The sequence below is a fragment of the Pezoporus wallicus genome, unplaced genomic scaffold, assembly GCF_028554395.1.
Source record: "Pezoporus wallicus isolate ANWC-B61680 ecotype Strahan unplaced genomic scaffold, APGP_CSIRO_Pwel_v1 contig_13846, whole genome shotgun sequence".
NCBI lineage: Eukaryota > Metazoa > Chordata > Aves > Psittaciformes > Psittacidae > Pezoporus > Pezoporus wallicus.
In genome coordinates, this window is record NW_026635354.1 from 27,296 (window position 1) to 45,313 (window position 18,018).

Below are 18,018 nucleotides of genomic sequence, written 5' to 3' on the forward strand. Positions count from 1 at the left end.
ATAGAAGATTTTTGATGGAAATCAAATCATGTTGGTGAGAGATTATGATGTGCCATTAAACAAAATTCTACAGAACAGGTAAGTATAATAGAAAAGCACATAGCAAAACCTAAGTCACAGAAAAAAAAATTGGGAAGAAAGGTAACGAGTGAGTTTTCACTGTCACAGTCAAAATAAGGTTAAAAAAATACTAGTAAGAAATATATATTTTTTTTATTTAATAGAAAAGACCCCAGGAGTAACATAAGTCAAATTTTCTTCACATAGAAATAAAGCCAGAGAACAATCTTTCCATTTCACATCTTTTATAAAGTTTGGGGAATGGAGGGAGAATTTGAAAAAGGAAATAAGTATCTATCTTGACAGCCTCACGAGGAGAGACAAAAGATCCTTAAAGCCAAATCAGATTAAGGGGTTAAATGGATCAAGCAGGAGCCTTTAGGGTAAAACAAAAAAAAAAAAAGAAAAGGCCAAACCTAAGTTTGAAGCCAGAATAACAAGACATATATGTAAAGAAGGAAGTTATAATATTCATTCCTCCATCTCATCTTTCATTTGTGTCATTATACTCTGAACTGCTTGACTCTGAAAAAGACTGTTAATCAATTGTGCTCAGACAAGAATCATAACATTTACTTTTAAAATTTTCGATGCATGAATTTACTAGATCTCAGGCTGTACTTTTCTACTTTCAACTTTAAATCACCAACCTGGCTTCTTAGGTTTGATTTTTCATAACCTTTCCTTAATTTTTTAAATAAGACAGGTAGTATGGTATCATTCAAGATGACATAATTTTTCTCTTTGTAGGGTTTCTTGGTGCAGTTTCTTTAAACATAAATAAATAAACAGGAAAGGGGGAATGTTGAGAAAAAAGGTTATATTTTAAGTTTATTGCATCAAGACTATTTAATTTGATTTTGTCTGAAAAGTGTTTTTAAATGACAGAGAAAAGCTCCACCACACATTAAATACAATTTGTATTAGCTAACAAAAGTCAGTACTTGATAAAAACACCATCTCATGGAGCAATCTTTTGGACACAAAAGTAATGACTCTAGCTTTGTCTACTATTGGAAAACACTTGCCTCATCATCTGAGTAACTATATGCTGAAGTTACAACTCCCCACATCTTACTGGCTACATTGGCAGCCTGCTTCATGCCTGATTTCAGGACATCCATTTTTGGTCCAGACAGTATATTGTCCAGCTTCAGACTGGATAAAGTTGTTACGACAGATCCTAATGAGCCATGTGGAGAAGAATGACCCAGTCCTGTCAAAGATGAAGACCGCTCCTTTTGAACTTGCAGATGGGTTTGCTGCTTTGGTCGTACAGTGAATGTTTTGGATCTGGAGACAGAAGGACTTCTCTGACTTTCATAAGACTTTGGGAATGGCAGGACGGGATCCAAAGGCAGGCTTGACCTCCTTTCTTGGGAGTGACCAAGTGTACCAGAGGCTTTTGCTTCCCTGTCCAGCTTGTGCAGCTCCATGCTGGGAAACTTATTACCCAAGGGGCTCTTCAGATTCATATAACTTTCTATTTCATCTGCTAAATTACGTGCTGCAACTGGTGACACCAACTTTTCCTCAGGTTCCAGATGCCTTGGTTCCGTGCTGTAAGTAGCCAGCAAAGATAAAGGGTCCAAGCCTACTTCAACATCTTCCCTTTCAATAGGCTTAAGCACTCCATATAAGCTATTCCTTTTAGTACTTGCATCTTTGGATTCTGGTTTCTCGTTTTTGGACTCAACTGACTGTTCTACATTTAGGGCCTCCACTGTGGTCAAGTTTTCATCTCTTCCATTCTCAAGATACTCATGCCCTTCCCGAGGTTCTTCCAGCACTGGTGAAGACCTATGCTCCAATTCCCAGTCACTCTCAGTCGCACAATTCCACCTGCCACTTACGCCAGAAACCTCCTGGTCAATGATACTTTCAAAGTTGTGGGATTTACTCATGTGAGAGGGTGAAGTTTTGGCCCCAGATAAAGCTGCTGTTAGGATCTTGGCATCTGCTCCCATCATTATTGCCAGTTCTTTAGAATGCAAGTCCAAGCTGCCTTTTTTCATGAGCATTCCTGCTCTGCTTTCACTGCTGAAACTGCAGCTTCTCTCTGAAAACAGTTTCTGCCTCTTCTGTCTTTTTTCACTTGTTTTCTTAGGAGAAACATCACCAAAGACAGCATCTTCAGCTGAATCCTGAGTTATGACCAGTGTGCTAGAACCAGTTTCTAAAAGAGAAAAGGCATTAATATGGTATCCATAGCCACAGAAAATGTTTATTTCCTGAAGTCATGTGAAATCTCTGTATCTCCTTACTGGGGAGAAGACTTGGAGCTCCACAATCTCAAGTTATGCATTACTAAGTTACACCAGCATTAACAAGTTATTTTACTGGTTGCAAAGGCATCCTGCAGATCAAAAGTCATCTACGCTTTGACTTCTTGAAGTCAAAGCCTTTTACGGCTTCTACCTCCTTTCCCTGTGCCAATACTTGGCACAGACTAGGTACTACGTCCATTAACCAAGGGAAAGTACAATTATAAGTAAAGATTGTTCTGGGTTTTTTGTTTTTTTTTTCGTTCAGCTTTGTTTGGGGTTGGTTTTGTTTTGTTGTGGGGTTTTGTTTGTTCTTTTTTTTTTTTCCCAGAGCTATATTCAGAGTTCTATACATCAAACTCCATCCTGGTTCTAGAAAAAAAACAAAAAAAAAACCTATTGTGTTTGTCTGCACAACATAGAAGCATTACTTCATTTATGACACAACCATTTTTAGAAAAAGCTCATTAAATTTACCATGTGGAAGATACAAACTAAATTTATAAATATTCCCATTTCCTTGGGGAATTGGGAATATTTATTGCCTAGAAAGCTGTGTTAGCTATAGAAAAACATCCCTAAGTCAAGCACCCTGATGTACCATACCCCTCTACTGGAGGGTGCTTGAGTCTCACATTGATGCTGCTTCTTGACTAGTCATCAGCTCTCATAACTGCCAGAAAGGTTCAAGACAAATTTTTGCCTGAGGCTCAATTACATGATTTGCTATTAAGCTATACTGAAGCTGGACTACATTGCCTTAGTCAAGAACAGGCACAAAGGCAGAAAAAAAAATGAGCCCCAAGATTTGGCTTTTATATAAAAGTCAAAGTCTTCCATAAGTCTTCTTCATTGTAAAGATCTAGATAGGTAAATAAATTTTGTATGGCTGTGCATGCACTGTTCCCAAGTTACACACTGGCAATATAAGCCAGGAAAAAAAGAGGCTTGTCCAAGCTTAGTGAGGCTTAAGTGACAAAATGAAGAGTAATTTTTTTGTTTTTCTAGTACATTACTGAAACAGTCTCAGTGCAGGACAGGGAAAAATCTTGATTTCGATCTACTCAACAGTGACTTACAATCTAAGAATCCACAGGTTCCTCTTAAGTCACCTGCAAAGGACAATGGCAGAAAGCAACTGTCGCAAGATATCTGCACCTCAAATAGATGTTTTGTTTCATTTCATAGCATGAAAAAGATTGCAAAACATATAGTACAACAAGATCAGTGCTTTAGCAAGCTGTTTCACCCAGTGACTCACCACCACTGCTTTTCCTTCCACTGCTATCAAAAATGCCAGATGGAACTTTCACAATACTGCTACCCCAAGCAGGTGGGTCTGTTGGACTATGAGTTTCTATATTAAGTTGTCGCTTTTCATCAAATTTCTCACTGAAAAGCTCTACAGGAAAGAGAATGAGAACTTAAGTTAATTCAACTAAATCATTTCATTTACACTGTTACAGAAAACATAAACTCAAAACACTGTTCCCTATGTAATTACAACTTAAAGGATCAGTCCTATGAGGCACTGAACACTTCCTGGACATACTACCCAGAAAAATGACACTAGACAGTATTACGCAGAGAGTGCTTAGCTGTTCACAAGATTAGAAAATAGGCCAATTTCTTCCCACGGTACTTTTTCAACTACCCAAAGTATAGCAGGAAGAGCAGTCTTTGGATGAATTTTCAGCAAAGAATGGCCACGTTCCCAAGTCAGCAAGAGCTTACATGGAGCTCAACATGAACCGAGGATGAAGGAGGACGTGGGTAAAGAAGCAACAGTGCAAGGAGGATAAGAAGAAACTGGACTGTGCTAAGATACAAAATAGTGGACTGATAGCAAATTTTAAAGGCTAAGTTCTCATATGCTTATTTGATTAATTGTTACTAGTTGCTGTGTGCTGCAAGAATATGTATCCAATTATAATACACCAAGGTATTGTAAGGAGATGCAGACAACAGTATAAAAAGGACTGATGGTCTATAATAAATGGCTTTTGTCTGATTACATTGATCTCTGACTGAGTACATAATTTTTCTGCGGCAGCAGTTCATAGATTTTCATGCAGGCTCTTTGTCTAATAACAGCTTTAGAGGCCCTAATGAACATTAAGGACCTAGTAACACAGATATGGAAGAGATTCAGTAATGAGAACAACAAAATACAGAAGAACTAAGAGCAAAACCAGGATGGAAGACAAGAGACGACCATTATTTTCTACAGCTGGGAAGAGTTTTCAAGAAAAAATAGTGTCTTTTATTAGGTCAATTGGTACAGCTGAAAATTCAGGCAAGTTTTCAAATACCAAAATGAGAGGAAAAGAATACAAAACACTGTGTGCCCCAGCACTTGTCCACTTTTTCCACCTACATTAAATTAGTCTAACAAAAGGCCTTTTCTACCTCTATGTATGCTACTGCTATTATCTAGGGCACAGAAGTAGGCCACCAGATTTCACAGACTCATGTTTTGACCTTGGCAACATTATGAATTCAATACATTAGGTATTCATAGTAGTCTAATGCATGAAGCAGATTTATTACAAAAAGCCTTCATTAGTGTAAACATGCATACTTAACCTCCTATTAGATCTTCAGCTTTAGAAGAAGTATCCTTCTCTACTTGTATTTCAGTTGCATGAAGGCTATCCCCATCATCTCTTAGAAGTTCATCCTTGGATCCATAGCCCTGGTCTGACTGACCACCTGCTTGAAGGAATACAAATGTATGCCTCAGATTTGGTTTTATTTCCTTTTTTTTTTTTATTCAGTAAGAAGAATATAAAAACTGAAATTAATCTGGGTTTTGGTTGTGTTTTTTTTTCCCACCAGAAAAGTTAATAGTAAAATCACCAAAGTAATTAATCTGTGCACAGATTTACTTGGTGATGGTGACAGCAGGGATAATGAGGGAATACAATATAAATTTACTTTTCTAATTACCATATTAAAACCAAGTTATTCCCTAAGGAACACTATAATGACTAACTACTTTTAATGCACTTTATCTCCTTTCACATTTCTTTGAGCATAAAATATTTCGTTGCTGGGCAAGTTAATTCTCAAATGCATCTACAAAAGAAATTACAACAAGCACAACAGTAATTGAGTAAGCTTCTAATAATGAATACAACCCTGACAATAACTGTACCATAAACCCTGCTGTATCCTTGTGCTATAGTGCAAAGTATAAAATGTGACAGAAAAAAAAAAAGTAAAAATCTAAACTTTTTTAAAAAGTTTGTTCCTCCATGACACCAGTCATTGAGCTATAGCTCAACAAGAGTTTACAGTAGTCCAAAAAGCCTGTATGATCAGAAAACAATATAGAAAGACATTTTTATCTTTTCTTTGTTATTTTTATCCTAAAAGTTGCTGCATATGCAAAATATAAAAATACTATATGGGGCATATCCCACAGCAACATGTTAAACAGAATTATTTATATGTCCTAGTGTACCTATTAGAATACATGAGAGTATTGAAAAAGATCAAAGTGTAAGTAAGTTAGACAGTGTGAAAGGTATTAGGAACCTCCATAAAACTTGGGTGACAGACATGATTTACCTACAATACCTATTGCTGCTGATTTTACCAACAAACCACAAATGTAAAGATTATTTAAATTTAAAAGTTTGTGCAGCCACCAATAATTACATTTGGCTATTATATTAAAAAACTTTTACACAGAAAAGTAGGTCCTGACATTTTTCCATCCTTATTTTCCCTCTACCATCATTTCAATAATGTCTGCTTTGCACAGAAGTAAAACCACCCTATCAATAAATGGGTGAATTACCTGCAGAAGTAACATTCAAGGGTAGAAATAATGCACACGTGCATCCAAGGCTTCACACCACACAAGTCTGCACCCCACACCGTGATAGCCAAGGACAAATGCGGCACCCAAGAGACAGCAAAGAGCAAAAAGCAGAGCAACAAAGAGCAAAGAGAAGGGAAGTTCAGTAATCTAGGCAGGCATATCAGATGAAGCACAGGAATCAGACAAAGTTTTCTTTACAGAAGGGCTCAAGATATTAAAAACATGAAAAGTGTGCAAGAACCATTTGTACTTTAAGTTTTGAAGTACACACAGAAAGAAAGTTTAGTTGAGACTGTGCACAGGTAGGACGTAATCAGTATTTAAGCAGATATGAAGAACTAGGAATTTTGTCTTGCCATCTCAAGTGATTAATTTCCTGTACACTCTTTTTACTCCAGTTTGTCTAGAAGAGTGCATACTATGTTTAAGTCAGAGTTTTTCCCCAGCTTGTCACCTTTCTTTCCATTCCTAGGGTGTCTCATACAGACTGTATGACAAGGTTCTTACAATTTCTGTATTTATTTCTAAGTTTAGCAACTACTACTAAGAAGCTTGAATATGGCCTCTAAAACCATAGTTTACTATAACCAAACATCACATGCTAACTCCAGGAATGATAATTAGGCATTTCCAGATTACCAGATGGTAATTTCCAGATTACCATAAGGAACACCATTTTAAAGAGTTAGCTTCTAATCATCTCAGCAACTTTCACTCCTTTCCTTTAACGCAGAGAAAGGTTTTACTCACACAGACTATAACTTCTGTTAATAAATAATAATACGCAAAATTTGTCAGGTGCTTCATACCTTTTCTGAAGATTAGCATAAAAAGCAAGGTTTATGAGACCACAGCAAGACATTTATTTTAACAGGACAGTATTTCTGCTATGGTTCACTCTAAAGAAAAAGCATGAACTAAAAATGCAGCATGATCTGTGGTAAAGGAGTAATATTCAACAGCGGTGCATTTCTTTTTCTTTACACAGTTTAACTCCAGGTTTTGTTCTCTACAGACCCAAAGGTGAAGGTGGTGATTGTGGAGGAGAAACCAAAAGGAAACTAGAAAATTTAGCCTTTTGGAGGTCTGTTAGTATTGAAACCCAGCAGAATCTAGTACCTGTGCTAGAGTGATTATCAATGGAATCAAGCCTGACTAAGTCACTGACGAAGACAGCGTGCTCCCCATTGTTAGCATCATTAGAACTATCCACGCTACCATGGCTCACCATGTCCCCAACACTTCCACCCGTGGCACTTCGCAGAGCTAAAGACATGAACGAGAGCTGGTTAGTAAGAGAGGATTTAACTTCTTAGTTTTTTAAACAGATCTAACCTCTTCAGACAACAGTAAATACTTTTGCTTGCACATATAAAATAAGATTATGAAATTCTAGCAACAGAATTCAGACAATTAATTCTTCAGTTTGTGAAAGACGTTCCAAGATGGTTTCAAGCATCAAGTTGGCAATTATCAATTTCTATACACATCAGGAAAGATTGTCCACTTGTAAAAGTCACAAAGTTAGCTGTAATCTCTCAGAAAGCATGTCATGCTCTTGTCCAGCAGAAATAAACTCATTTAACTAATTTATTACCTGATATCAAAGGTACTCGTGGGCTCTGCGTTGATTTCTTTAAGCACTGCCTAAATTGTGCTGTGCCATGAACTACATTTCGTACCTTTGTCCAAAGGAATATGCCACTGCGGTTACTGCTAGGCCAAGATGACTCTAAGACTGCCTACAGAAAAAGACATAGCAATAACAAAACCAGTAAGAAAGTTACACTAATAAACACAGTACAGTGAGAAGTTTTTCTTTCCATACTCAAAAAAAGACATTTCCTGTCACCCACGTGAAGAAAGAAAAGCATTTGTGTTTTTATGACCTGTTCCCTCTTATGAGCTGTTCCTTTTATCCCACAGCTCTGGATACAATAGCTGAGTAACAATAAATAATGGATTAAGATTTCTTTCAGTAAACAAGATGGGGTTTGTTCTTATTTATATACTTTGGCAGCAACAAAAGATCATCTCTTTTCCCATGACTTTACAAAGTTTACTTTACTAAGAAGTTTCATCAGGATCTATCAGGAACTTGGAAGCAAGAAAAAGGGGGGAGGCTACTTCAGCTAGCTTAATTCCAGCCTTCTCCAGCATAGATCGTGCTACTTCAAAGGATATACCTAGGAACACATGGATTTGACCTGGAAGCACTAGACAGGTTCCAAAATGTGGAAGTGGAAACATGATAAATGTGTATTTCAACAGAATTTTTGGTTAGCCAAACAGCACAGGGATGTAAACTTAACAGTGTAAAATCATACAGTGTAGATCCAATGAACCATAAGCATTTCCAAAATGACTGCTTGCCCAGCAGGATCAGCAAATCCAAGTAAAGAGCTGTGAGAAACAATCTTCAAGGCACGCTACAGGACAAGGGGAGAGACAATAGCAAGATAGACAGTGGGCCAGTACCCCTTGCTAAGACTTCTCTTACCTTATTGTAATAACCATAGGTGATTGCATTTGGCTGTATTCCAGCATTTTTCATTTCAAAAAGGACTCTCACAGCCTGAACAGGCTGACCCCACAGTCCACAGAGCTGCATAACAACTCTGTAGCAGACCTAACAAGATACAGAAATGCATAAATGGATTGATGACAAGGATTTTCAAACAGCTTAAGCTCTTCCCTGATTTCTAACTTTTACGCATGTAAACGGCAAAGCCATGGGATGGCAGCTACCCAACACTCAGCAGCCAGAAGAGGGAGCAGGAGTTAAACAGGAAATCACACGAGCTGAAATAACATCAGCAGTCCCTTTGTTGAGAACGCTGAAGTTTTTTCCACTCGGTTCTACTGTTTGCGAAATAAAGGAGGGAAGGAAACACCCACACAAAAAGCAGTGCTGCTGTGTGTCTGTGCATACTACTGAAAGAAGGTATGCTGCACACAAACCCATTATCCCTTCAGTTCAGTAAGGCTGTAAAACATTAATACAAAGTGCATTTAAAAAACAGGATATTCAAGAACTTCCTTCTTGAAGAAGTCTGGGAGAAGATTAGCAACACTAAGTTGTAATACTTGACCCAAGCTGACACTACACTCATGATGGAAATGGAAATTCATTTCCAGCTGTCCTAGTTAAGCAGACTTCCTTGAGATCATTTCAAAGTGTCTTTAAAACAGGTCAAACTGTAAGTATGCTCAGTCTGGTGGTGGTGAAATGCACTACATTTGCACCGTGTCTTCTATCCCATGTTTTATGATAACAGTTTTTCCATTCACACTTGCCTCATCTAGTGGTTCCACATCAGTTTTCCTCATTTTAATTAGAACATCGTATGCCTGCTGCAGTGCTTTGACCTTGAGATGTGCAACTCTGACATAGGCTGGCAGACAAATAAACCACAGGCTGTAACTATGACTGAAGAGACACTTTGCCCATTGTGGGGGGCTTAAGTAATACTTCTTGGCTAATTTATGGGCTGTTTTTATCTCCTGTAAGGGTGACAAAATAAAAAAACACACAAAAGATATAACAACCTGAATGTAGAAGCCATTACCCAGATACTGGCTCCTTAAAGGTAAACATTTAGTAATAATGGACAAGCATTCAACTGAAGCACTCTTCTTACCACTCGGTTACTAAAACTCTCTGCAAGCAAAGACTAGCATCAGGATCCTCTTTTTTTTTTTTTTCCTTCACCATTTGAGCACTAATTTTAATTTGCTTTTGTTTTTACTACAGACTAAAACTTAGAAGTGCTTTTGATAATAAACTGTAATCTCATATGATAATTTCTTTATTCGCTGCCCTATTTCTTTCTTTTGCAAGTGTTGATTCTCAATAGTTACAAAGACCTAACCTCTAACAATATTAACTTATAAATAGGAAGGGCCAATTTTACCAAAAAACTTTGTATATTTCAGTGTTCATACAGTAATTACAGTAAGACTCATCTGACCTGTTTTGTCCTCTTTGCCATAAGTGCTGGACTATTTGAAATGCTGCTTCCAGCTGAGTGTCTGCTGAAGGAGAGCTTGAGCTCCTGTGGCCTGTCAAAGAGCTTGAAATCTAGTCGTGGGAAGTTTTTATAGCTATACAGATGATTAGAGAAAAAAACAAACAAACAAACAAAACCAGAAAAGAACAGCTTTTCACTACCTGGTGATATCAAGAAAGTCATACAAAGACAATTTGTGTGCAAAGAACTGACAAACATGAGAATAAAGAAGTAGGGGGTGAGGGGTAAAGAGGGGGGGGGGAAAGGGGAGTGGGAAGAAGAATACAGCAAGATCCTTTAAGCCTTATTCACAAAGATATTACAAGAAAATGCCTCGGACATTAAATCTCCATAGACAGTGGAAACAATAACTAGAATGCCATTCATGTCACAAAGGTCAGGGCAGCACAGATGATGATTAACCAGGGCAACAGTGGGAAATAGAACCTTCGTGACCTCCAAGAAAGAAGAAAAAAAATCACATGTGGTGTCTGAAGCTCCAAATTTCCTGCATAGGGCTGAAAAACATTGAATGAAAGTCTGAAAAGTGGAGTGGGTGTTTTGCTCTTTTGGTTCACTGGCGGGAGACAAACAGTACCAGGCAGATCCATTACCCACCGCTCTGTCACTCCAACTGAAACTTAAGTTCACTGCAGTTGCTACAAAATACACATAAATGGCTCAAACAGGAAGAAAGACAGTGAAGACAAGTGGAAAGGTATTACTGTAAAGTTAACAAGAAGCTACTGAAAAATAAAAATAAAAATCCACACACAAAATGCTGACTTACAGAGCTTCGGAAACTTACCAGAATCTGGGCAGTTTCCACCTTCTTAAAGATTCTTCTGAGCATTATAGTAAGGCAAGTCTCACACCAAGATGGAACATCTGCACTGTTTAAAAATCTAGTTAAACGATCTAGTTTTACTACATGTGGCTGTTTGACTTGTACCTGTATTTTGGCACTCGATCCTGTCCATCATCAGCAGGAGGTTCTGGTGGCATTATGAACACTGTGTGTTCACTTTTTTGTGACTCATCAAGCTCAATCAACCGTGCCTCTTCGACAGAATCTACATCAACCTGAAAACAGAACTGGAACTCTAAGTACAAAGTTTGACTTTAGGATAAAATGTCCTTTTTAATACTATGTTAGTACATGTAAAAATATGTTTAATATATACTGTACTTGATTATATATATAATATATAAAATTATACTTATTCTAATTATTCAGATGTCTTTTTCATTTTTATTTCTAAATCAGATAGCCCTAAACATTTTGAAGGACAAAGTACCTTCTCTCCTTTTTCTGTTCCTTTATCTGGAAAGAGCTGGGGAAAGAGAAAGAAAAAACTTATTTTCTTCTCAGCTAAAAATCCAAAATAATTTAAAAAAAAATTTAAAAGGTCCTAAATAATTCTGTTAAAGTTGTGTCATTTATTGAAATATTGAATAAGAAACAATAAATTTTCACATTGGTGCAGAGGCAATCAATCTCTTTTCAAATACTTCCTTTGCTGAAATTAAGCAATTGCAGGAATCAGCATGCTTTCAATTTGTTGACATTATCTACTAAGTACAAAATCCTAAATCTATCAAAGGAAAGTGCTTTCATTCAGCTAAACTTAAGAATCTGCTATTTTCTATATGACAATTTAAGAATGCAACACATTAACAACCTGCAATAATATCAAACTATTAACAATATTAAACATAGTATAATCTAGATACATACTCTATATCTATACCCATACTCAGCAGAAAGAAAAATAAGGCAAAGAAACTTTTAAAAACCTAATTTTAAGGTCTGTTTACAAGTGTTAATTTGTTTGGAATCCATACTAAATCAAAGACTCGTTCTGTAAGAACTTGGTATGAAAATTAAGGTTCTGTCCAGAAAGAATCATATATATAAACCTTTAAAAAATACATATAATTTTCTTGCTCCCAATTTTTATATTGTGAACTTGGGATTTTACAGATGAAGCTATAAACTCAGTAGCCTATCCAGACCAGAAAGATGCCGAAGAGACTTTCTTTCAAAAAGCCAAGAATGGGTTACATATCTTTCATATAAAATACAGACAACAAAAACGGATCTTATCTACATAAATCCGGTTAGACTGTAAGTGGAGCACTAGGTGTGTTTTTGTGATTTAGGTTTAAATTGAGCAACAAAGGCTGATGACCACTGGTAGATAATTCCACATTAGAAGAAGGGTGATTAACTTTTAAAGGGAGGACATGGATGGCATTGTGCTGAAGTGTCAGCTACTGGTATTTCTCATAGTATCTTACAGTTTGACATGGTACAGGGTTTTAATGAAATTTTGTGCATCAACAAAGAAAATTATGATCATGCAAGAAGATGAAGGAATAAAATGACTCAGCAATAGCCATGAAGAATTGCAATCCCTTAAACAGAGGCTATCTATCTTTACAACTAAAAACCAGGACAATAACACAAAACGAACTGAAGCATATATTAACAGTGTTGCAACACAGTTTTCACCTTTTCTATGCAGTCATCAAAAAATGCCAAGCCAGTATCCTTGTCACTCACAAAACTGCACTCTTCAATGAAGCGGCTGAATATCTGTGTTTTGGTGAGATGTGTGTAGAATTTTGTATAGGCACGGTCTCTGCTTTTTAAAAATCCTGGTTATAAGAATAACACACAACTGAATACCTGTTATGAGTACCATAAGAAATTAACATGTAAAGTGTCAACAGTAAATATTTAAAGTGATAATACATAAAGTATTGATCCATAAAAACAATTACTAAGCACTACTTGCACGTGGAAGATTCAAATAACAGCATTTTTTAAGTAATTATTTTTACCATAGTTGACAATATTTGGCAGTCACTTCCATGTATTCTGCTGTGTTTGTTGACTTTTTGTGCAAGAAAAAGGAAATGATTACCTTGTATAAAACCAGAAATACCTAACAGTTAAAACAATACTAAAATTAAAATTGTTATCCCGGGAGGCGTGGGCCTGAAAACATTTAAAACTTTCCGAATCTTTGGCTAAAAATTTCTTCTCAAATCTCTCTTCCATTAATTAAAATACAAAATGGGACAAAATCCCCAAATAAACAGGCAAACAAAAAAACCCAAAACACAACCACCACAAATAAAAAAACCCTTGTGACATTTTATCTAGCATTCAATCATAAACAGACCTGAAAAGTCAAAGTGATGAGGAAAATACGATGACCTTTGCTGACCACTGTTTTGTTTGTTACATTTCTGATCTCTACCCCATTCTCTATTACCTTCCCATTTACATAAAGAGTGTTATTTTGCTCTTCATTATAGGGCTTCTGGCATTTTTGCTTTGTACAAATTGAGAAATTCTTACATTCCAAATTATTCAAATATTCCAAATGTCCTTATGGAATATACCACACAGAGAGTGAATCATGTTACTGAACAACAGTTTTTCTAATACTTCAGATAATGCAAAATTGCAGTTCTGTGTGTGTACATCCATATTCTAACCAAATTTGAATAGTTTAAGTTTATACAATTGTGATTTTAAATTTTGCTAAGAACTGTACAACCAAAGTGAACCTTGAGCTTTTAAAGTTCAGCACCTCCTCAACCCTAAAACTCTAACACTGCCCATGCTACCAGCAGCTGGTTTGCCTCACCCTCACCTTGATGGTCAAACAAGGAATCAGCAGCAGTTGCTTTATTTGAAGGCGCCTGTGTGATTGGCTTGAGAAATGTTCTGTAACCCTTTAAAATAGATGCCATAAAACGGAGAAAAGCTTCCTGGATCTCCATCTCGAGTTCTGTCATTTTCTTCTGCCAGGAGAAATCTGCCTCAATAGGAGTCATCTCCACTGCAGAGCCTTCTTGAGTTTTCCTGTGAACTACCAATAAGCAACACATATAATCCTATATTAAAACTCAATACATTCAAGCAAGTAACTTTTACATAATACTGACAACTAATTTCTCTTTTGCCCATATTCAGTAGTGACAAACACTAGAAAATCTGTGATTATTTTCCAATTGATCTGGCCTATATAAAATGCAGGTTACTTCAAGAGGTGATTATGTGTTTTTCTAATTCATCCAGCCCTCTAGGACACAAAACAATGAACAGGATCTCAGTAGAGATAATGCTACCACATATACAACTGAATGTACCTTTTCAGTAATGTATCAACACAAATACAAAGGACCATATTTTTCCATTTCTGAAGATTGCACATCCAGAAAAAAATGGCCTAAAACTATTTTTCTAGTCAAAATTCTAACATTTGAGTGCACCAAAGGGAAGAAACAAGTAGATGACATTCAGAGTTTACTCTTGCACTCTTGAAAAAAGAGTAGCAGATGCTGCTGAAAATTTTATTTCCACTCTTTTTATCGTAACAAAAATATCAATTGCCATAAAGTATTTCTACATTAGAAAATATTATAACTTATTATAACTTTTTATAATATTATAATATTGCCAAAATAGAAAAAATAACTATCTAAAAAAGACCACTGGTTCTGCTCAAGTTAAAATTAGGAAGCAATTCTGTATTAGGTAGATTTCATGACATACCCTGCTGATAAAACCAAAAGAAAAGTTGAGCTTTTCTAACATATGAAGTAAAGGCTCTCTGGCTCTCTGAAAAAAAAAAAAAAAAAAGAAAAAAAATAAAAAAAAAAAAAAACGGAAAATTGAGGCAAGTACACCTACCTCTTAATCAATGCACTTTTCTGTTTCTGTAATTTACAAATTTTGTATATCTATGAGGCTATACCATTGTCTCTTTCTCTGTAATGATGCAACCCAACTCTGAACCAGCTTATCTTAAAGAGCTTATCTACAGTTAGAAAGAAGAAATATCTGAAAACTGTTAAGTCACATATAACTTTGCTCTCATGTGTCCAAGTCATTAGGCTGAAGAGGGTTAGTTTTTCTTTTTCTTTTGATAAAATACTTTGTCAAAATTTAGCTACTCAATTATTTTTGTAGAAAATTATCTGAGATATTCAGCAGTATCTGCACAGCAGCTGAGATATGCTATATTATTTTACTCATATCCCATTTCATCTATTATTTTTGATCAGAATTGTGAATAGTTTTAGATCCAAAGGTGTTTTAGCTGAGTTGTTTTATTTAATTTACAATATCATATGATTTATACATTATATCTGTTAATAAAATTTTAATTATATCATATTTAAACTGTATAATTTAACTTATAATTAAATGTTTTATATTTAAATTATATTTGTTATTATGCATTACATTTTATATTTTAATATAATTTAAATATAATTTAGTTATGAGTAAAAGCTAAAAAAAAGCTGAAGTTTTAAGAATTCATAGAAAAGTCTTAAAAAATAATTTACATCACACATAAATAATTTCTTACATTTATATGAAAAGTATAATTTAAGACCTATAGGTGTGTATCAGAAAATTTAAGAGTTTTTTCTGAATATTTACTTTTCATGCTTTAGGCAACTTCTGTTCTTACCCCTTCCCATTTTATTTTATATATTTCACCTGCTGCTAGCTGTGGGTGCAGTTTCTTTAAGGTGCTCAGCAGACTTTTACATGGCTTCTTAGGAAACTGCTTCCAGTTAGTGCTCTTCTTATCATCTGATCTAAAACACAGGGATAGGGAAAAAAAGAATATATAAAATAGAGACCACATAAAAAAGAGCAGCTTCCACAAAAAAAAAAAAAATTTGAAAAGAAATCTTGTTACTGTTCCTATTTGTCAAAAATAAAAAAAAAAATAGGGGTCACATTACTTAGAATTCAATTTCCTCAGATATAGAAGAGCATAAATCGAGTTATGACTACAGTTCTTTCAAGTCTGTAAGGAGGATCCACATTAAGACTTCATTTTGACTTCTTAGTTGAAGTTTCACTTAGCTGGTTTCCCTTTCAGAACTTTTATCTATCCTGCTAATAAAATTTAAGCTAATCACTAAGAAGTGATTAATATGCAAAGTCTATACTACCATAAATCTGCTATACTGCTACTGATACAAATAAAGGCAGTTTCGTATATAACATGAACTTGTTACTGCAAAATGCTGGAAGACCAGTCTGGGAGCTTTATGGTCATATGGTACACTGTAACATGTCTATGGCAATTCAGTTCCAGCTTCAATCACAGGCTAGCAGGGACTAGGAAGATTGGGAATTCAGTTCAATTTGAGAATAATGTGATTGATTAAGCAATGGGGAAAACTGGCCTAAAGGGATGCTAGTTTTTCTTAGAAGGACAACTGGTACAATGCCAAACCTTTTTCAAGTAGTTGAATAGAAAGAGCAAGAGAACGGGGACTAAATCCTGAGAACTCCTATGCCACTTTCTGGAAGGTAGATGGTGGAGGAGAACTGCTATTAATAAGGAGCACAAATAACCTGTGGCCACAAGACCTAATTAGTTATTACTATCTGAGCAGATGCTGACACTGCTTGTTTTGCTTTTTTGTACTTTCATCAGTGAAATGTTTGTTCAATTATTATTTGGTCAGTTGGCATCAACACAGAAACCATCTTATGAAGAAAGGCAAAGTTGAAGGAAATATGCATGCCTACGGATGCCTTTGTCCATTTCTGTTCCCCCACCATAATGGCATGCCTATAAAAAGTATAAGCGGTTCTGTTCCAAAAACACAAGATAAAAAGTCCTGCTATAAAAATAAAACAAACTCTCAAAACCTTTGCCCTAAAAAGGCTACTTTCCTTAACCAGCTTTCAATGGAACTTTCACAGAGATAGTTGAAAATATCCCCCAAAAGGGCATTAAGGAAGATACTGAATGAATAAAAGCCCTTCGGTATTTTTTGGCAGTAAAAAAGCTTTAGTATATCATAATGAAGATAGCATCAGCCTTGCTTTAAAAAGACACTGGACAGACAGATTTACTAGAAAATACTGATTTTTTCAGATGTTATTATTCTATTATGCAGTCTTTCAAAGTTGGCAACAGTGCTGTCAAATGCTTTTATGCCAAGAAAAAAAACAAACACACAAGAAAAAATACCCCCAAAACCCCAAACAGTATTGCACAGAAATAGAGGTGCAGAAACAGAAATGGACGAAATAAAATGGAACATTAATCTTTTCTCACTAATAATGTAGTATTTCAGAATTCTGTATGATATTCAACGAAGTGCTTTATGGAGATATAGTTTCACCTAAACATCTCCAAAACTGAAAAATATCCTCATTTCCAGGTTAAAATAAGTTCTATAATGGAAGCACCAACATATCACATTTACATAATTCAAATGTTACAGATGTTAGATTCCTCTGAAAGTGAATTAGGTGGTACAGATGAGATATATGCATCAAAAAAAAAGAAAAAGATAGTTGATTACTGGATGAGAAATTGGCTTATAGGACAATAAAAGAAAAAGTGCAATGATATTTACAGTTAAGTGCCTCATAATAGGTCAGCCATTGGTAGATTTATTTCAGTAACCAACCCAAGTGAGGTTGGTACTTGATCTTTCTAGCAGTCATCCCAGCAGAATCTTGACATTTATCTCCCTGCTAAATACCCCATTTCCATCTCCTCCATTTTTCTGGAACCCAGTCTACAACTTCCGTTCTACTTATGAACATTCAGGTATTTTTCATTTCAAATACCTTTATATAACTAAGTTATCTTCCTTGAGTTTCCTCAATACAATCTTCTTATGCAACACCTACTATAATTATACTTTTGATGGCATAATACCTTGATATACAGTGATCAAAATGCTTTTTGCAGTGTTTTTAATGGGGAACTAGAGGAAGGAGAAAATAAAAACATAAAACAATCTGCTCTGTTGATTCATGTTTCCTTTGATGCTACTAATAAAACAAAGC

General features: G+C 35.6%; 1 protein-coding gene across 7 annotated transcripts in view; it reads right to left on the reverse strand.

The window, feature by feature from the left end:
* DENND4C (DENN domain containing 4C) overlaps positions 1–18,018 on the reverse strand; it is a 75,541-nt gene that overhangs the window by 12,288 nt on the left and 45,235 nt on the right. For 3 of the 7 annotated variants that reach the window (XM_057420212.1, XM_057420168.1, XM_057420158.1), the window contains 13 exons: positions 15,691–15,791; positions 13,832–14,050; positions 12,679–12,824; positions 11,462–11,497; positions 11,116–11,246; positions 10,125–10,257; positions 9,451–9,657; positions 8,654–8,782; positions 7,751–7,895; positions 7,273–7,419; positions 4,911–5,039; positions 3,586–3,726; positions 1,085–2,236 (listed from right to left, as the gene is read on the reverse strand). In XM_057420212.1, the coding sequence (XP_057276195.1) occupies positions 1,085–2,236; positions 3,586–3,726; positions 4,911–5,039; positions 7,273–7,419; positions 7,751–7,895; positions 8,654–8,782; positions 9,451–9,657; positions 10,125–10,257; positions 11,116–11,246; positions 11,462–11,497; positions 12,679–12,824; positions 13,832–14,050; positions 15,691–15,791 (2,816 nt within the window). The remainder of the gene's footprint in view (positions 1–1,084; positions 2,237–3,585; positions 3,727–4,910; positions 5,040–7,272; positions 7,420–7,750; positions 7,896–8,653; positions 8,783–9,450; positions 9,658–10,124; positions 10,258–11,115; positions 11,247–11,461; positions 11,498–12,678; positions 12,825–13,831; positions 14,051–15,690; positions 15,792–18,018) is intronic. The other 4 variants (XM_057420204.1, XM_057420178.1, XM_057420196.1 and 1 more) reach the window with 4 other exon arrangements.